Source organism: Thunnus albacares, chromosome 22 (assembly GCF_914725855.1).
Source record: "Thunnus albacares chromosome 22, fThuAlb1.1, whole genome shotgun sequence".
NCBI classification, from domain to species: Eukaryota; Metazoa; Chordata; class Actinopteri; order Scombriformes; family Scombridae; genus Thunnus; species Thunnus albacares.
In genome coordinates this window covers 5,179,575-5,200,430 of record NC_058127.1, presented here as the reverse complement: position 1 = coordinate 5,200,430, position 20,856 = coordinate 5,179,575, and the positions used below count along the sequence as shown (strand labels likewise).

The following is a 20,856-nucleotide window of genomic DNA, read 5'->3' as shown; positions in this document are numbered from 1 at the left end:
CAGGCTCGCCTTGGATCAGCCCTTAGTTATGCTGCTATAGGCCTAGACTACTGGGGGACTTCCCATGATGCACTGAGCTCCTCTCTCCTCCTCCTCCTCTCCATCTGTATGCATTCATGTAACATCAATGCATGTCACTAACTTTGCTTCTTCCCCGGAGTTCTTTGTGCTTTCTCATCTCACAGAAAAACCTGACTCCCGGGCCGAACCTTCGCGGTCCTTCACAGTCCTAATGGCATCCTTCCCTGTCTGTTGATGCTTGTGTTTGTTGTTGTTTGTTGTTGTCATTGTTTTTCTTCTGTCTCCCCTCCCCCTTTCCCTCTCTCTTTCTCTCTCTCAACCCAACCGGTCAAAGCAGATGGCCACCCACCAAGAGCCGGGGTCTGCTTGAGGTTTCTACCCGTTAAAGGGGAGTTTTTCCTTACCGCTGTCGCCAAGTGCTTGCTCATGGGGGAACTGTTGGGTCTCTGTAAATTAAAGAGTACGGTCTTGACCTGCTCTATGTGAAAAGTGCCTTGAGATGACTTCTGTTGTGATATGGCGCTATATAAATAAAGATTGATTGATTGATTGATTGATTGAATTTCATTACACCTATTTGGAAGCGAGGACGCTTCTTGCGTAAGGGGGGGATGATGTGTAAGAGTGAAGTTGTGTCTTATGGGCAAAAGTTGTGTAAACGTAAGGTTAAACATCAGTTTACTGTGTTTTGTTGAACATTGCCTGTTTGCATATGTTTATTGATGCAGTGTTTGGGTGATATTGTAGTGTCAGCCGCTTGGCGGCGCTGTTCAGACAGTGGGTAGAGTTTTGAGGGGAGAGAAGGAGAGAAAGAGGATGAGAAGTGTGTGATGACTTGACTGAGCTGTGTTTGTTGAACGTGACTAAAGTTATGAGGAGAACCCAGAACGTATTGGACTGATTTATTCCCTCACTCACACCCACATCGCTTACACTACATTTGTCTGAGAAGTCGGTTGAACTCCCGTTTAAACAGACATATACCAGCATCTCTACCGTCTCCTCCTCTATCGTCCAGCCAAGGGACAAAGGAAATATAACAAAAACGACTTTATAAAAGGACACATTTTATATGATAAAAACAATGACTGATCTATCATTTCAATTTTATATGTGTCAGTTGATGTCAATTAAGTGTGACAAAAATAAAAAATGAGAAATGTGTTTTGGTTTTTCTTATTTCTGCCAGGGACACAAAAATGACAATAGTTGAAGAATGTACTTATGCTCACATGTAGAACCTGGTCTAAAATCCCCACATATTTACAGAAACCAGGTTTCCTGCTGTGAAAGATTCACCTGAGTCCTACACTCAGATGTTACTACATGATAATAAGTTCTGTCTGCAGCTGCTTCACACAGTCAACAGTAACTCAAAGAGATCAACTCAGCTGCCGCTGTTTTCGGCCACAGACCATCACTTTTAACTGCATTTGTCTGAGAAGTCGGTTGAACTCCCGTTTAAACAGACATATACCAGCATCTCTACCGTCTCCTCCTCTATCGTCCAGTGTGACATTTTCACATCAGAAACGATGAACAACAGCATTAAAACACGAGTCTTGCAGGTAAAACATGAGACTCATGTAGCTGTTACATCTGGTTAACTGCAGTAACTTCCTGTTGTCATATGCCACTAGACAGGCAACAGTAGGCCGGATTTCACTTCCCAAGGTACGCACTAATTTCCTTAAACGCACAGTAGTATATAGAGCGATGAAAACATGGAATTCTTTACCACTGTTACTAAATTAACACAGAAATCAATGTTTAAAAAGCAAATACGGACACACACCTAGGAACAACATATTTGTAGGATGCTATGAATATGCTGATTTGTAGTTTTTGCTGATTTGTAGTTTTTGCTCATATATATTAGTGTTAATTTGTATTTATTTATTTATTGGGACAGTGTGCAGTTATAAACATAAAAGATGCACTTGAGTTAGTTCAAAGCTAATTTGCATCCGCAGCCCACAACAATCAAAACATACAACAACATAACAACAAACAGTATAAAGCAAAATACAGAACACAACAGCACATCACAAACACCCACAATGTCAATTAGAAATGAATAATGTAAACTTGTCAAATTAAAAGCAAGACTACCTGCGCTGATGAGAAGATCATAGATGCAGTTTAGACTCAGTGCTCACACAGCTGACTGGTCTTTAGTAGATTTTTTCATTTGGCCTTGAATGTATTGATTAAACTACAGTTCTTCATATCATCAGGTAGGATATTCCACTGAGTTGTGGCTTTCACAGTTAAAGCTGACTGCCCAAATGCAGAGCAACGAAATGGGGCAGCTCAGCCAATCAAGTTACTGTCTCCACTTGTCTCTGTGGTTGTAGTAAAGCACCAGATCACATCATAAATACAAAAATATAAAACTCTGCTGAGATCAGGGTTAATAACCAGGTGATATGAGGAGCAGGTACATAGATGCTACAGCAGCAACATTATTAATAAATACTTTTTAATAAATATTTTATAGACAAGCTAAAATATTCTGTCTGTCTTTTACATTTTTCTGGATCGACAAAAAAGCTGAAAACATGCAGGTCGTGTTTAATGACCAGCAAGTTTTCATTAATTTTTTAACTGATGTAAAACATCTAAAATCAGGATTTGATTCAGTTAATAAATAGACAGAGAGGGAAAGTATTTAAAATACACCAGGTTTTCTGAGTCTTCTTCTAAGATTTGTTTTAACTGAGTGTTGGAGTTTGTGTCTCTTGGTTTTATGATTCAGCTCAAGAAACAAGAAATGCATCTTCTCAGATGTTGTTCTCCTCTCTCACACTCTCATCCTGCTGGGTTCTCTCAGGTGAAAAGGTCAGAGGTCTGGTTGGATGTGCAGGAAAAAGCAGCTTCATGGACCCAGAAGGTAAAAAGATGCAGTGACAGACAGAAGTCTGATCTCTGAGAAACACAACTTCTATTCTGCTGCAAAGATGTTTTCTGTCTCATCAGGTTTCGAACAAAGTCTGAAGGCAAAGTAGAGTCCAAAAAAGAGAACAAGTACAGCTGCGATCAGTCCTTCCCCGACTCTCTGGTTGTGGTCTCACAGTAGGATTCTGAGGTTTGGGCTGATCAACAGCTGCTGTAAAGGACAGAAAATAATAATAATTGTACTTGTATTCCACAAATTCAGCTATCACAAAGTTCAACTCTTCTACTTGTGACACTCCACGCTTGTTCATGTCCAAAATTAAAATCTTGACTGTTTGTGTTTGAACCTGCTGATGTTTGTGTCCACATACAGCATATTTTTAACAATACAGTGGCTGCTGAGTGCAACCACACTCATAAAGTTTAGCAGTCCAGTCTGTACATCACTGATAACATGAATTAAAAAAGGCTTTCTGAGTCTATTCAGACAGAGAAAAGTTGTTTTCTGACTTCACACACATCATCTCATCATAACCTGAAATTTAAATTACAATCAAATATCAAAGATAAAACACATAACAGCAGCAGATCTCTGTGATCCATCTGTTACATTTGAAGGAGTCTAAAGGTGTAAATGAGCAAACAGCTGTAACCTGCAGCCAGGTGAGGATCTCTAAACAAGATGAGCTGACTTCCAGTGAAGAGCTCCCTCTGCTGGTCTTTATCCTTAATACCAGTGTCAACAACTCAAAGCTTTTCTCTCACACATACATGTGAAAGACTGATAATCAATAACAGACAGTAAATAAGAGCTCACTGTAACAGACAGGATTAAAAACAGCAACAGTAAATCTCAGTTTCAACTGCACATTACAATAAAACAACAAAGCTCTATGTTGAGAAGTTAAAGAAACATCATAGATGGGAAATACTGTAAATAGGCTGTTATTATTATGGAGTGCAGCCAGTGTTTTACAGCAGGAAGATGCTCGGCTTATTTAGATCAACACTGTGACATCAGAGCCTTAAAGATTCACATCAGACCAGAAAACAAAAAGCAACTGCAGCCATTCAAGTGAAAGTATACAACTTTATCATCCTTTATTATAATTTATTTTTTAACCCTAATATTTATTCAGTTATTTTTTCAAATTTAAAGTAAAGACTCTGTCCTCCTGAAACTCACCAAATAAAGAAATTCAACACATCAAAATATCCTCACAAGTACAAACAAGCTGAAATGTGGAATATATGAATATTTGAGTTGAATCTATTCATAAAACTCATCAACCAAATAACATTTATTCTGTTAAGTCTTTATGATCAAATCACTGACATCTAAATGAAGAGTTTCTATTAAACGTAATGTTGTTGGTCAAACATCTGATCCAACGAGGGGAAAGCTGAGCGTTTCTCATCATGTACTGAAGCTGAAGGTGGAAAACTGTTGAGACTCCTGATACTGATCTTACTTTCAGTTTCAGTTACTGGCTGTGTGACGAAACAAAGCGGGAAAAGGTCAAAGGTAACGGCGGGAAACACCATTTTCGGTGGTGTAGTCTGTACACCACGATAATATCTTAAAGTTATTAACGTTCAAAATGAATATTATAACATATTTACGTTTGAGAATCATCACAGTAACCGGTTAGTCTGCTGGTAATACGTTGACTTTGTATCATGAACCGGAGATTTTACAACACGCTGATCTGAACTGCTGCTTTTTCTCCGTCATTCATTCATAATGACACAAGACACTAAAAGGTAATGTGTGTGTGTGCGTGTTTTACATCTTACAGAAAGTTGATGTTTTTGCATCGTTATAGTCTAATCCTGTTATAGATCAACCAACAAAGTAAATTAAACAGTTTATTTAGAATTATCTACCTCGACCAGTTTATTAATAATCGCTCTGAAGAAGCAACTCTCAGCAGGACACGTCACAGAGTTTCACAGATCTGAATATTAACAGCATTTCCTCGTTATTGTCCTCTAAACATAGTATTGTGAGTTATAATGATAAAAGGCTTTTGAGTGTTATTGATATTTCTGCTCATTTATGCTTCAACCTCTTCATATTACAAATAAGTCTGAAGAAACCAACATGTGTCAGAGGTTCATCACACTTTTAGCAGTTTGCTCAATTAATCTATTTACCATTACTACTATTTACAGAAGATCACCACAGTTTTAACAAATTAAACTCATCATTAAAATATGAATTTGCATTTGAAGTGAAGAAGTCAGATGTTGCTACTGACCCCAAACCTGAGGACAGTATAATGGTCTGCAGGTATGGGGTCAAAAACATACATTAAAATGCATTAAAATGATACTCATTAACTTTTTATTTGACCTGTCATATTAGTATGAATATGTGAACTGTTTTACAAAGAATGTACTCTGTCTATGAAAACTGCAGTCAACTTGTTTTGTTTGGGCAAAGAGGGGGTTTGTTGCCAGGCAGCCAGTTAATCTTAACATGTTTCAATGTTTAACAGGACAATAATGATCAATGCAATTACCTTCAAACTTTTGAATGGTTACAAAAAATAGAACTAAAATGTTATTTTCTTTAATGACTCCAAAAACTGGAACATTTGAGAAAACTTTATGTGATTCGTTCATATTGTATTTCTTTTCATTTCATTTCATTTTCTTTTCATTTCAAGTCTTGTTGAACTAATTTGATCAAATTTAGGCCACAACAGTTCACATAGCTAAGATGCCATCATGGTGAAACCATATGTGACCCTAGTTGCTGTCTTGTTAGTGGCTATTGTTGATCCAAATAGATAAATAAAATAAATCACAATCCTTAGATTTACTCATACTTATTGTGGCCTCTAATAATAATAATATGCAGGGCTGATTTCCACTTGAATACAGAAGACTCAAAAGACATTTACCATCACAGCTCACAATAACAGCTTGAAAATGACCAGAAAATTCCAATAAGGTGAATGAGAAAGCAGGTTGATGGTCGTAGCTCAGTGCATCACAGTGAGTTCTGTGAAAACACCATCAGCATAAGCAGTAGGCAGAGAAGGTCAACACAGAGCTTGTAGTGAAGTGTGACACAGGCTGTATGTGATGTGTGAAGTTTGGGTAGATTTTCCTGCTCACACCTGTGATGACTGAACTTTGACCTCATGTGTTCATGACCCCTCCCCTCTGTCTCCTCTCACAGGGAGAAGATAATCTGCAGGATCCTTCTGCTCATCAGCCTGACCTCCTGTGTCTGTGGTTAGTTTACAACCTCAGTTCATCGTCCAAAAAGAGAAAAGTCAAAAGATTTGATGACTTTTGTCGTAAAATATATCAGTGAAAACCAGCTCTGGAAGATAACTAATTACATTTACCCAAGTATTGTCAATAAAATGTTTAGGTACTGGAGTATTTCCATCTTGTGCTACTTTATACTTCAACTCCACTACATATCAGAGGGAAATATTGTACTTTTATGGACTGCTTTTATTTGACAGCTTTAGTCCTTATAGTTACTTTTCATAATAACATTTTACACAAAACACATATGATCTGATTATAAATCCAACACATTATTAAAGATGAAATCAATAGTTTCCCACCTTTTTCTCTTGTGAGATGGTTATGTCTCCTTGTCATATTTCACATGGTTTTATTTTAATAACTGTTCAAATGATTCAATATTTCACCAAAAATCTAAGATTAGAAGATTAGAGAATGATCTCTGATCATGAGAAATGAGAAATAACATCTTCTGACAGCACAGAGATCATCATAGTAAACTAAATACCTCCACAGAAACCTGTATAGGTGGAGCTTAAAGGCTCACATGTTGAAGTTCTCAGTTTGTCTGGTCCTCACTTTCCCTCTCTGTCTCCTCAACAGGAACATTTGTAGTGAAAGTGACACAGACCTCCTATCAGGCAGAGGAGAACGACACTATCACACTGGAATGGATGTTTACAACCAAACCTGACAGTTCCTCCACCTCACTTTACATCTTCTGTCAACTGTTTACTGATGTTAAATCTTTGATCCTGTATCATGTACATGAGGGTGTTGAGTCTCCAGAGTCTCAGGATGGACAGTTTGCAGGACGAGTTCAGTGTGACAAAGACGCCCTCAGAGAAGGACGAATCAGACTTCATGTGTCCAGACTCAGGACTGATGACTCGGGTCTGTACCTGTGTGAAGTGAAAACAGATTATGGTGAAAGCTCTGGCAGGTGTCGACTCAATGTCACTGGTAAGATGATTCAGTAGAACTCAGAAAGCCTTTTTTAATTCATGTTATCAGTGATGTACAGACTGTTCGTGGATGCAAACATCACCAGGTTCAAGACCAAATGGTCCAGATTTTCATAAGTAGGAGAGTTAAATGTTGGAATAACAGAATTTTGTGAAATACAAGAACAATTATTATTATTTTCTGTCCTTTACAGCAGCTGTTGATCAGCCCAAAACTCAGAAACCTACTGTGAGATCACAACCAGAGAGTGGGGGAAGGATCAGCCTCTACGTTGGACTGACAGCAGCAGCTGTACTCACTGTCTGTGCTGGACTCTACTCTGCCTACAGACTCTGTTCTAAACATCATCACAGAGAAAACGAAGTGGTGTATGAGGCAGAAAACATTGATACAGCAGTATAGAAGTTGTGTTTCTCAGAGATCAGACTTCTGTCTGTCACTGCATCTTTTTATCTTCTGGGTCCATGAAGCTGCTTTTTCCTGCACATCCAACCAGACCTCTGACCTTTTCAACTGAGAGAACCCAGCAGGATGAGAGTGTGAGAGAGGAGAACAACATCTGATTAGACCCATCAGAACTAACAAAGTCAGTCTGGAGGATCATCTTTATGTAAGAGGGTCAATGAAGTTTTGGTTATTGTTCAATATTAAGAAGATCTTCATCAGCTTCTGCTGACGTGGCTGCTAGTCTTCCTGGAGTCTGTTACTGCACACAGTTTAAAACCAGACTGAAAGTGATACACAACCAAATAGAGATACATATAATTACAGTCATACAGGCTGTAGTGGAAAATTGCTTGATCATAAACACACAAAGAGGGCATTGTCAGGTCATGAAATAATGTAATCAATTAATACAATCAGAAGTATAATGCATCATAGTTCTGGAGACAAAGATGCCGCCTAGCTATCCTTTCTTTGTCTGACAAGATGGCACTCAGCCAGTCCTTTAAATACTATTGCACAGGTCATTACAGGTCATTAAACAACCCTCAGATAGAAACAAAAGACAAAAGTTCAACTAACCTAAGAACAGTCTTTCTTCATGACCATATATGACAGCACACAAGCGAACGCACCAAGTAGCATCACAAAATAACATTGCTATCATATTAAATTAAGAACAAACAACACCATCCTCTAAAGGCTTATCAGACTGACACATAGAAATCTGCATAACTATGATTTGTCACCACTGGCTCAGACAAATGTACAACAGAATAAACTGTTTTAACTATAAACACTCAACTGTCTCATTTTACACAACAAAGAACTAAGTTTATAACAGACACAGCACAAAGGAATTTGGAACACAAACTAACACTAAACTGAATTTAAGAACAGTATTTGTATCATGTATGATATATACAAGAAATGCATCACATGATAACCTACTATTCAGTTTTCTCTCAAGGTTTACGTATATTTTATTGCTTTCAGACCTGAGTCATACAACCAAGTCACAAAGTCTTTGTCACAAAGACTTTGTCCTTCCAACTTCTTTTTTAAGTGCCAGAAATATGTTGTACATGTTCATATCACTGTGGTTTTTAGTAATTAATAAATGTCAGTATTGCTGTCATCATATGTTACTAATGGGATGTTCCAAGGTCTTATCAAACCTGTCAGAAATAATATTTCTGACCTCTTCAGGTTATTTAAATTCTAGTTGAATGAACCTTTTGTCATATACTGTTTGTATTGAAAACATTCAATTTATAAATAAATCCCTGTTTCTATGAGAGAAGTTGTTATGAATCTTCTGTCTTTTATTATCAGAGTCCTGATTTTTCAAGACTGAAAAAATATTTTAGCTTGTCTGTAAAATATTTATTAAAAAGTATTTATCAATAATATTGCTGCTGTAGCATCTACGTACCTGCTCCTCATATCACCTGGTTATTAACCCTGATCTCAGCAGAGTTTTATATTTTTGTATTTACGATGTGATCTGGTGCTTTACTACAACCACAGAGACAAGTGGAGACAGTAACTTGATTGGCTGAGCTGCTCATAAGATGTTCTGACTAAATGGAAACAGCAAAATATGTGAATATATGTATATGTGAATATGACACCTGTCAATCAAGCAACACATCCCAAATGTGAAAGTTTTTAGCTTTTTAAACTTGAACTTGTTGAACAAATTGGTAAAAAAAAAAAAAAAAAAAAAAAAAAAAAAAAACTAACAAATACTTACTGTTAACTACGCTTGCTTGTAGTTTATAGTGGCATAAGAAAGTTAGTTAAACCTTCACTGATTATTGCATACACACTGACTCATATGCAAACCTGATTTACCTATATTTAACAGATATTCAGTCAAATTCAATGCCAGAGTTGTTTGTTGTAGTTTGATTAAAAGTCCAGAAGGTGGCGGTAAGCGCCTGCAGAATTAACTGTTGTCAGCAGCAGCACAAATAGCTGATGCACAAGAGAAAAAAGTGAGGGAGGGGGAGAGAGAGGGGCAGAAAAACAAATGAACGGAGTCCAGCATGTGTGCGAGCGAGTTTCACTTAGTTGAACTTGTGTTTTAATTATCATCCTCCTTAATGGGCTTATACGTAAGATATTGGTGTAACTATTTATTTGGCACTTAGCACAATTCATAGTGAGTAGCGGTTACAATAAGAAAGAAATGTATATTCACAGGTATCAACAAACATCAATATGACTCTGAATGAAGTTGTTTGTTTTCATAAATCTTCATTAACATTAACTTTAGACCATGAATACCATCAATATAACCATCGATGTGACACAATTCCTTAAACGGGAATAATAGTTGCTGGATTCAAGAGGTAGAGCGGGTCGTCCACTAATCAGAGGATCAGTGGTTCGAGCCCCGACTCCTCCTGTCCACATGTCAAAGGCCCTGTTTACATCTGGCATTAACCTCCGTCTCGGGTGATCCGATTACAAGCGGACAGCTCTAAGTACGGGTGTGAACGCACCCAAGACGCATTGAGGACGCATTGAGATCTGATCACTTAGACCACATTCGGAGGTGGTCTAGGCCGTATGTTGCCACATTCATAACAGTGTAAACGCAATGTGTCCTGGGCCACACTGATGGACCGCCTACTCAACTGACGTCCTCTGTTTTCCGGCAGACTAGACACGGAACGCTCCGTCCAAAGCTGTTCAACTTGATCGATAAAAGGATAAAGAAAGGCATCATTTTGTTTTTCCATTTTTCATGTGAATTAAAAAAAATGTAATCCAATCCCCGTTTTTTCCTGTTTTCCCCGTTCCTCTAACCCGTTTTCCTCATCAAATCGACAATCGGAATAGAAATTAAACCATTCATTTTCCGCAAAAAAAAAATTCAGAAGCTAAACGTTGCTGGATATTTTCCTCTGTCCTGTCAAGTTGATAACTACAGTTTTTAGTTTTGCTACACTGCTCAACATAATGGTTGCACCAGCACCCTGCGTGGTAGTTTGCTGCCATCGGTGTGTGAGTGAGCAGCAGAAACACAGTATAAAGAGCTTTGGATAATACAACTGTCTCCTCTCTGCAGGGAGAAGATGATCTGGATCCTGCTGCTCCTCGTTCTGGCCTCCTCTGTCTGTGGTTAGTTTGATGTTTAAGGCTCAGTACAGAATCGTCTCTACTGCTCAGATATAAAGAGTAGAAACTTTTCCACTTGTGCAACCGGTTATTATAAACCTTGATTGTTTCAGGCTGAAATTTGATAAAGATTGACGTCTTGGTGCCCAATAACTGCACACAATGTCTCATTTGTACCTCTCTCTCTCCTCTGCAGGGATGTTTGTGGTGAAAATGACTCAGACCTTCTATCAGACAGAGGAGAACGATAACATCACAATAAAATGGGACAGTCTGACCAAAACTGACATGTCTCACACCAGCCTGGTTTGTTTCTTCCAGTCAAAGCCTGTTAGGATTTAGTATGAGATGATAAACGGTGCTGAGGTCCCAGAGTCTCAGGATGAGCAGTTTACAGGACGGCTGCAGTGTGATGAAGACGCTCTGAGAGATGAAGGACAAATCAGACTTCATCTGTCCAGAGTCACGACTGATGACTCGGGGAATTACACGTGTGATCTGGCTGCTTATGACAAGATCCTGAAAAGATGGTGCTGGAGGCCTCTGGTGAGTCAGCAGAACTCTAACTAGTAAATATGTTGCATTAGGAAGAGTCTGAGAGTAACCTGCTGATTTACATCCACACAACATTTTGTCTTGAATGTGACTCAGACGCCTCATGGAGGGACCAGCCATGTCACATATCATACTTTTAAATGATTTTCTGTCATTTTTATAGTATTATAATGTTGGATATCTATGTTGAACATGGTCAAAGTTCCAAAACTTGTACATATGTAAAAATGTTGCCTTCAAGACAAAAGTCAGAGCTTCAACCTGCTCTGGACGCTCTGATTGCAACGTTACCTCTACTTCCCCACCAAACTGACATCAGGTTGTTCACACATATGAGCTAAAACTGCCTGAACTGAGGAGTCAGTATAAGATAAATAAGGAGGTTTTTGATATAAGTCATGCAAATATAATATATTCCAGTGGAGCCCCAGAATAAAAACATAGACCTGTAAATGTGCAAATGTTCCCTTTAACTAACATCTATTTATTTAGAGGGAAAAAAATGAGTTTCACATTTTGCTTTCTCTGTTTTTCTCTGAAGAAGAAGAAGAAACTTTTGTATAACATTAATGAAGTACAAAATTATTGTTATAAGAATGCAGTAATGATGTGCATTTGTACCTGTTTTATTGTGTCTATTTCATTTAATACATAAGCTAAATATATTGTATATGAGTGTGTTTAGCTTCCAGACAGGCAGCCTGTGTTTCAGTTGTCATTTTAAAAGCATCTCCTGCATTATGACCCAACAGTAACTAAACTGAAACATCAAGTCACATGATGTGACCTCCAGCTCGGGGCCTCGGCCTTAGAAATAAACGCCCTAGATCCACCCGAGCACAAGTCAGTGTGTGAAAGCATGAAACACTTCCTGCTCTAAACCACATTTTATCGTGTTCTGAAATCAAATGAAAGCAGCAGCAGCCTGGAGGAGAAGACAAACACATTCATTTCAAGTTCAAACTTGTTTTAATGACGTTGATGTGATGTAAAAAATGAGTTTTGCAATAATTTGTTGAAATCTTTGAACAGCTTTTTCAATTGTCCATAGAAATGTTTTTATTCTTCTGCAAAGCACTTTTAACTCTATGAAGCACTTTCTAACTTCAACATAAAATGTGACTGTTATTTTCTACAATGTTAAAGTAAAGCTTGACATGTTTATACTGTGTAAAATGACTGTGACTGTAGGAACATGGAGGGATTGTATTTTCTATTTTTTGTACTTTTGATATCTTCAGCTGTGTGTTTGCAGCAGTTTTGAGGATCTGATTTCTCTTTATTTTCAACATATGATCTCTGAATGTTTAATTATGTCATGAATCACTCATTAAATGTGTTCAGTCCACTGTCGACTCTACATGTTTCTTTAACCACAATAAACTACCAGGTAACCAGACAGCTTTAGTTACTTTTCAGATGAAGATTTGACACAATGGATAATATAAGAAGCTTTTAAAATACAACACATTGTTAAAGATGAAACCAGTGGTTTCCAACTTTTTGGCTTTTGATGTCTTACAAAAAGCAGTGTGTAGTCGGGGTTTCACACTCATAGACATTTCACATGTCTATGAGTTGTTAACAGCTCCACCAAATAGTGATTTTTCCCTCTAAACCTAAAGTTATTTTCATGTCAGTCATTAGTTTGTGTTTTCTGTTATTTGCAATGCTTTCAATATTTTAATGACTTATTAATAATTGTATTTTCCACAGCGTTAAAAACTGATATAAGTGAAATACATAAATACACCTCTTGTCTAGATCTGTCCATATTCTCGTCATTGATGCAGCTTGTAAATCACTTTGTAACTGTTTGAATATGAAAAAAAGTTTATCATCATTATTTTGTTGTTGCTGAATGTAGTTTTTGAGAACTTTGATGATAGACTCTGTAATCTTTGGCCTTCAGGCAGGTGAGGTCCTCAGTCAGACAGTTGGTGGATGTAGGTTTAAATAGACAGAACGAGACACATCACACAGATATGAGGAAGACACACCTGTTAGATGGTTTTAGACTGTTTAGATGTCTTGACACAGAATGTAAGATGATTATTAAACTTAAACGTCATAATTTATGCTCTAGTTTAACACTGTCTACACTCAGGAAGTGTACACACCGTGAAACCATAAATGTGCACGGGTTGATCCCTCCCAATAGCTGCAATTGTGGTATAAATACATCCACGGTGCACACTGTCTACACTCACTCAGGACTGCCCAATCGCGTTCAAATGAAAACCCGTTCGGATGCAGACTCTGACCTACATATTTCACACAACCTTACTGAAACCCACTCCATCTCCGTGGAAAGATTTAATGTTACTTTCGTGATGGAATAACTTCACTGACCCTTTTTCGCTTTTTGGGTCGATTTCGCTCCGTCTTCTTCTTCTGCTGACAGTTTCAATGTAAAAGGTAAGAGGAGGAGGAGTGGAGGGTTTCTGGAGCTTCATGTCAACCTTCTCACAACAGTTACTGACTTCATGTTTTACTACAGAATTCATCAAAATATCTGAATATTATTCAGCTAAAACATGAATATTCCTGCACATTGACCTCTGAGATTTTGTTCCCACAAACAGAATCAACATGAGTTGATCTATTCTATTATTATTATTATTATTATTATTATTATTATTATTATTATTATTATTATTATTGTGAATCTGAAAAACTCCGCTCAGGTCATCCCCACTCAATCAGTCCACAATGAGGTGCACCTGGTCCAGGGAGGAAAAGGGTTAAATGCTCCAGGTTCCTGCTGCTGAGAGGCTTCTTGTTTGCGTACTGCTGGTTTTGCCTCTCAGTCTGGGATTTTATGTTATTTAGTTTATCTGTTGTATTTTGATTGTTTACAGCATTTATTTAGTCTCCTGGTTGTTTTGTATGTTTTTGTTAATAAATCCCATGGTTTGGTTGTTTTAAAAGGTGTTTTACTTTGTTAAGAGTTTTATTTTGGGTAAATGGTGGATTGATGTTCGCCCCATAGGGCTGACCAAGGGTGGGGTGTAACAAGCACAAAGCTGTAACCTGCAGCCAGGTGAGGATCTCTAAACAAGATGAGCTGACTTCCAGTGAAGAGCTCCCTCTGCTGGTCTTTATCCTTAATACCAGTGTCAACAACTCAAAGCTTTTCTCTCAAACATACATGTGAAAGACTGATAATCAATAACAGACAGTAAACAAGAGCTTGCTGTAACAGACAGGATTAAAAACAGCAACAGTAAATCTCAGTTTCAACTACACATTACAATAAAACAACAAAGCTCTATGATGAGAAGTTCAACAAACATGATAGATAATATATACTATAGACAGGTTATAACTATTATGGAGTGCAGCCAGTGTTTTACAGCAGGGAGAAGCTGTGACATCAGCAGAGCCTTAAAGATTCACATCAGACCAGACTCACCAAATAAAGAAATTCAACACATCAAAATATCCTCACAAGTACAAACAAAAAGCTGAAATGTGGAATATGTGAATATTTGAGCTGAATTTATTCATACTGTTCTCATCAACCAAAGAACATTTAATCTGTTAACTAAGTCTTTATGATCAAAACACCGACATCTAAATGAAGAGTTTCTATTAAACGTAATGTTGTTGGTCAAACATCTGATCCAACAAGTTGATTTCTATGAGTTAAACTGACTGTGTGAAGCAAATGCAACAGACAGAAACCAGCAAGGCCTACTTTAGTCTCTGCACAAAACCACAATACTTATCTGTAACCTTAGTGCAACCCAACTACTTCTCTGATTGGTCCTAAAGAGGAGGAAATGTCACACAGTTTCCTCTGTGGCAGTTGTGACACATTTATTTTGACAGTTTATTTCTGTGAAACTTTCCTCTCAGCATTTGCTTCATCTGCAGGTCGTCAACTCAGTGATCTGAACTACTGTCCTCTGAATCTGTTATTGATTAAGGATGAAGACATAAAAGGTAATGCGTATGTTTTATATCTTACAGAAAGTTGGTGTTTTTGCTTCATTATAGTTTAATCCTGTTATAGAGTAACCAACAAAGTGGCCTAAACTAAACTGTGTATTCATGATCTCCTACTCGATCTGCTCACTCTGAGTCGTTATTTTTGTTATAATAGTGGCCTCTAACTCTAAAACGGACATTAGCAGGTTAAATATGAGATTTTTTTTTAAATGTGACAAAATGTCATTTCCATCGCTTTGTTTATTGTGATGTAAAAGACATTTTGTAATGAAAATGAAAATGTGTGTTATAAATGCTTTTCAGTTGGTTTATATCACTGAAAATATTGTATATTAAATTAAACAATTAAACAAAACACTTAAGCAGCTAATTCATATTGTATGGTACTGAAGTCATCTTCATTACAACTCATATTTTTAAGTCAAATTCACAAAAAACATAATCACAGTTATATTTTGTAGTTTTGAAGATTGTGCAGTTATGGTTACAATTAATTTATAGAACTGGAAAACTTGTGATTGTGCCATGTAAGAAATTAATTAAAATACTTCAGTGAAACAGTTGAAAGTTGTTTTTATCTTAACAATGTAAGAATATTATCTTTAAAATCCTGAAAATAAATACATTTATACATTTTGGCACATCTGTGTGTGAAATTTCATTAAATGTTTTGAAAACATGAGGTATGTTAATAATTTTGTTTAAAATACACCTTTGTGTGGTGTGATGGAAATTATGATTTCCTCTGAATGTTTGAATTAAATGACAAAAATTATATATTATTTGAACAATTTCATCAGGAAGTGTTTCTACACAGGATGGAGAAGTAAAACACATCAATACATTTCTATAAGTATGTGTTAGATTTTATAAAAGTTTCCAGACCAAAATGGACCATAGTTGAAAAATGTCCAACCAAAACTAAAACTAAAGTAAAGCATCCTATGGAACCACTGAACATTTGACTGTTTGTTAAATTTAAAAAGTTTCACGCTGTGAAGAAGAACTTCAGCTCTGCCTGCCGCTTACAAAACAAAGAGGAAGTGTTTATGTCTTTGATGTGTGAGAGACCTGTTGATTTCAACTTTATCATCATCACACAACATACTGAGACAACGAAATGCAGTTGCATCTCACCAAAAGTGCAATTACAAACATCATGTACAGAATATAAAAATATTTAGTGCAAGTGGATCTGAATAACAAATGTATATGAATGGTTGTATTATACACAAGGATATACATAACAGATAAATAATAAATATTATGGGTTAGGATCAATATGTACAATAAAATATATATTGATATATATAGATTAGTGATGGTGCACTTCATATGAGTGGTGGAGTTCAGCAGCTGTTCTTGAGTCTGCTGGTGTTGTTTGAGTCTTTAATGAAGCACATTTGAGTTTTACCTAAACTAAACACTGGTGTGATTATGTCTTTTATGTTAGTTGAAAGCAGTGGTTTTCCTTGATAACTATCCTATGAAGTCAGTATTTTCTGGTTCTTAATCTGGAAACAAATCTGATGATAATTGAGGATAATTAGGTGTCACAATTCTCTTAGTTTTGGATCAAACTTCGTATCAGGTGTAATGTGCATATTTGTATAGATATATTAGTTTCACTTAATGTGTAGCTGCTGTGACAAACTTTCATTGTTGAGATTTTTGGCGCCATCTTGTGACAGAAATACATGACTGCAACAGAGGCTTTTAAATGTTAAATGTATTCAGAAATAAACTCCAGATTTCTGTAATTTACAATAGAAATGACTAATGTTTGTGTGGTTTTAGTCCACATTGTTTCTGACATGAGAATCGAGGTTTGATGTTGTAGATTTTCCTTCTCACACCTGTGATGACTGAACTTTGACCTCATGTGTTCATGACTCCTCTCCTCTGTCTCCTCTCACAGGGAGAAGATGATCTGCAGGATCCTTCTGCTCATCAGCCTGACCTCCTGTGTCTGTGGTTAGTTTACATCCTCAGTTCATCATCCAAAAAGAGAAAAGTCAGAAGATTTGATGACTTTTGTCATAAAATATATCAGTGAAAACATCAACAGAACTATTAAAGATGCTCTATATTCAGTTATTGCTTAGATTGTATTTATTATTGGTATCAATCATGACCTTTTTACTGGTGTATTTTAAATACTTTCCCTCTCTGTCTCCTCAATAGGAACATTTGTAGTGAACGTGACACAGACCTCCTATCAGGCAGAGGAGAACCACAACATCACACTGGAATGGATGTTTACAACCAAACCTGACAGTTCCTCCACCTCACTTAACATCTTCTGTCACCTGTTTAATGGTGTTAAACCCTTGATCCTGTATCTTGTACATAAGGGTGTTGAGGTCTCAAAGTCTCAGGATGGACAGTTTGCAGGACGAGTTCAGTGTGACAAAGACGCCCTCAGAGAAGGACGAATCAGACTTCATGTGTCCAGACTCAGGACTGATGACTCGGGTCTGTACCTGTGTGAAGTGTTCACAGATTATGGTGAAAGCTCTGACAGATGTCAACTCAATGTCACTGGTAAGATGATTCAGTAAAACCTTTTTTAATTCATGTTATCAGTGATGTACAGACTGTAATGATAAACTTTATGAATTTGGTTGAACTTACCAGCCACTGTTTTATTTGGTTAGATTTATAAATACATGTGGACACAAACATCATCAGGTTCAGACCCAATTAGTCCAGATTTTAATTTTGGACTTTAACAAGTGTAAAGTGTCAAAAGTAGGAGAGTTGAATGTTGGGATAACAGAATTTGTGGAATACAAGTACATTTTTTTTCTGTCCTTTACAGCAGCTGTTAATCAGCCCAAACCTCAGAGTCGGGGAAGTCTGATTACTCACAGCAGCTCTATTCTCTATCTGTGCTGGACTCTATTTTGCCTTCAGACTTTGTTTTATTAAATCTCCTGATAAGACAGAAAGACAGATCAGCCTCTACGTTGGACAGCAGCTGTACTCGCTGTCTGTGCTGGACTCTACTTTGCCTTCAGACTCTGTTCTAAACGTCATGACACAGAAAACGTAGTGGTATATGAGACAGGAAACAGTGATGCTGCTGTATAGAAGTTGTGTTTTTCAGAGATCAGACTTCTGTCTGTCACTGTCTTTTTACCTTCTGGGTCCATGAAGCTGCTTTTTCCTGCACATCCAACCAGACCTCTGACCTTTTCACCTGAGAGAACCCAGCAGGATGAGAGTGTGAGAGAAGAGAACAACATCTGATTAGATTCATCAGGACTAACAAGGTCTGTCTGGAGGATCCACCTTTTCTTTCAGAGTGGATGTAAATAATAAGAGTAAATAATGCTTCAGTATAAATGATACTTCTTTTTTCCCGGATGTGCCATGTTTGGGGCAGAAAAAGTAACATAAAAATGACAGTTTTGGAAAAATTACTTCACAAGACAAGACATCTAAACAGTCACCTTCTGAGCAGTGTGGCTGCCTCCATTTCTTGTGATGTGACTCGTCCTGTTGCTTCGTTAAAAGCTACAATCAGCAGATTTATCTGAGCAAGGACCTCGTCGGTCTGATAGTCAAAGATTCAGCTGTTTGTGGCTTATTGAGAGCTTTGAGAGACCACTGAGCTTCATGCTGCCAGCTGACCTGCATGATGAAGTTCTGCCTGATCTGAGGAAGACTGTTTCCAGACAACACAGCCGTCTGACAGTCGTCCCTCATGAGGACTGTCCCTGCAGCTTATTGTGATGATGAGGAGTTCCAAGCTCTTGTCAGAAATAATAATTCATCTCTATTTAAGTTGTAAGGTTTGCAAAATGTAATTTAACAATGAATTATCTTTCCTCATGTACAGTTTATAATGTGTATATATTGTAAATAAATCCCTGTTTATATGAGAGAAGTTGTTATGACTCTTCTGTATCTTTTAAACCAGCAATGACAGCATAATTGTGCATCCTGATCTTTAATCCAACCCAGTGAACGAGTTGTGATGTACAAACTTCAAACAAGTTACAAGTATGCAAGTCCTTTTAGCCAAGTTACTACTAATCACATATAATTTACTACTTGTTACTACTCTAAGTATGCCGTACTGTTATGTATTTATACATGTTCTTCACTGGATTATGACTCCATAAATTAAGAAGTCCTTCACACTTTAGACAAACTCAACACAGATTCTGCAGTAAGAGTTCATGTGAGGCTCTGCTCTCAATCTTTATTGACACAAAAGGTAAAACATCTTGTTTTATTGTGATCTTCACACAAAGCAGAAACACAAAAATGGATGTTAAAAGAAAAGCAGATACGATATAAAAAATAGTTCCAGAGAAAGAATCTAACATGAGCAAAAATAAAAACAATTTTGTATCAAAAATTACTTAAAACAGCTTTTTCATTTGTGGAGACAATTCAACAGACCACCTGAAAAATCTCAGTCAGCAAAGACAAATCCTAAAAAGTGCTGCAGTATTGATAAAGGGACTTAACATTTTAAACATTGGAAAAAACTTAAAACAACAGATTCTTCAATTTGTATGTCTTCATTTCTTAGTGTAATATGTTGTAATATATATTAACACACAAAAATAATCAGTCAGATCACACTGATATTTAAATTACAATCAAATATCAAAGATAAAACACATGACAGCAGCAGATCTCTGTGATCCATCTGTTACATTTGAAGGAGTCTAAAGGTGTAAATGAGCAAACAGCTGTAACCTGCAGCCAGGTGAGGATCTCTAAACAAGATGAGCTGACTTCCAGTGAAGAGCTCCCTCTGCTGGTCTTTATCCTTAATACCAGTGTCAACAACTCCAAGCTTTTCTCTCAAACATACATGTGAAAGACTGATAATCAATAACAGACAGTAAATAAGAGCTTGCTGTAACAGACAGGATTAAAAACAGCAACAGTAAATCTCAGTTTCAACTGCACATTACAATAAAACAACAAAGCTCTATGTTGAGACGTTAAAGAAACATCATAAATGGGAAACACTGTAAATAGGCTGTTATTATTATGGAGTGCAGCCAGTGTTTTACAGCAGGAAGATGCTCGGCTTATTTAGATCAACACTGTGACATCAGAGCCTTAAAGATTCACATCAGACCAGAAAGCAAAAAGCAACTGCAGCCATTCAAGTGAAAGTATACAACTTTATCATCCTTTATCATAATAATAACATAGTTTATTTTTTAACCCTCATATTTATTCAGTTATTTTTTCAAATTTAAAGTAAAGACTCTGTCCTCCTGAAGCTCACCAAATAAAGAAATTCAACACATCAAAATATCCTCACAAGTACAAACAAGCTGAAATGTGGAATATATGAATATTTGAGTTGAATCTATTCATTAAACTCATCAACCAAATAACATTTATTCTGTTAAGTCTTTATGATCAAATCACTGACATCTACGCTAAATGAAGAGTTTCTATTAAACGTAATGTTGTTGGTCAAACATCTGATCCAACGAGGGGAAAGCTGAGCGTTTCTCATCATGTACTGAAGCTGAAGGTGGAAAACTGTTGAGACTCCTGATACTGATCTTACTTTCAGTTTCTGTTACTGGCTGTGTGACGAAACAAAGCGGGAAAAGCTCAAAGGTAACGGCGGGAAAC

At 37.0% G+C, this 20,856-nt stretch overlaps 3 protein-coding genes and 2 long non-coding RNA genes across 20 annotated transcripts in view; 4 read left to right on the top strand and 1 right to left on the bottom strand.

Annotated features, from left to right (window-relative positions):
- The window catches only part of LOC122974287, a 38,597-nt gene extending 35,684 nt beyond the window's left edge, over positions 1–2,913 (top strand). The window contains exon 2 of the long non-coding RNA XR_006400279.1: positions 2,809–2,913. This is a non-coding gene — a long non-coding RNA (uncharacterized LOC122974287). The remainder of the gene's footprint in view (positions 1–2,808) is intronic.
- Positions 1–20,856, bottom strand: part of LOC122974236 (butyrophilin-like protein 8) — a 93,595-nt gene that overhangs the window by 63,560 nt on the left and 9,179 nt on the right. The window lies entirely within an intron of this gene.
- Positions 4,649–7,684, top strand: LOC122974246. Of its 2 annotated transcripts, none has more exons than XM_044342249.1 (4): positions 4,649–4,683; positions 6,110–6,165; positions 6,793–7,152; positions 7,349–7,684. In XM_044342249.1, the coding sequence occupies exons 1-4, from the start codon at positions 4,664–4,666 to the stop codon at positions 7,555–7,557; spliced, it is 645 nt and encodes a 214-aa protein (XP_044198184.1). In that variant the 5' UTR covers positions 4,649–4,663; the 3' UTR covers positions 7,558–7,684. The 2 variants fall into 2 exon arrangements, with proteins under 2 accessions (XP_044198184.1, XP_044198185.1); XM_044342250.1 differs by having other exon boundaries at positions 7,352–7,634.
- On the top strand, positions 10,635–12,631 carry LOC122974316. Of its 2 annotated transcripts, none has more exons than XR_006400320.1 (3): positions 10,635–10,731; positions 10,925–11,274; positions 12,036–12,631. It is a non-coding gene; the product is annotated as an uncharacterized LOC122974316 (long non-coding RNA). The 2 variants fall into 2 exon arrangements; XR_006400319.1 differs by lacking the exon at positions 12,036–12,631 and adding an exon at positions 11,380–11,671.
- LOC122974249 overlaps positions 13,487–20,856 on the top strand; it is a 58,438-nt gene continuing 51,068 nt past the window's right edge. For 4 of the 6 annotated variants that reach the window (XR_006400261.1, XM_044342260.1, XM_044342262.1 and 1 more), the window contains exons 1-3: positions 13,487–13,701; positions 17,156–17,211; positions 17,422–17,781. Coding sequence is in view for 4 of the 6 variants with exons in the window: in XM_044342260.1 (XP_044198195.1) it covers positions 17,163–17,211; positions 17,422–17,781 (409 nt within the window). In the remaining 2 variants the exon portion in view is untranslated. Of the gene's footprint in view, positions 13,702–15,138; positions 15,232–17,155; positions 17,212–17,421; positions 17,782–18,058; positions 18,464–20,856 lie in introns of those variants that run through there. The other 2 variants (XR_006400262.1, XM_044342259.1) reach the window with 2 other exon arrangements.

Coding starts and splice junctions, on each gene's coding strand:
- LOC122974246 (XM_044342249.1), top strand. CDS start 4,664: ATGACACAAGACACTAAAAG. Junction 4,684..6,109: donor ATGACACAAGACACTAAAAG/GTAATGTGTGTG, acceptor CTCCTCTCACAG/GGAGAAGATAATCTGCAGGA. Junction 6,166..6,792: donor CCTGACCTCCTGTGTCTGTG/GTTAGTTTACAA, acceptor TCTCCTCAACAG/GAACATTTGTAGTGAAAGTG.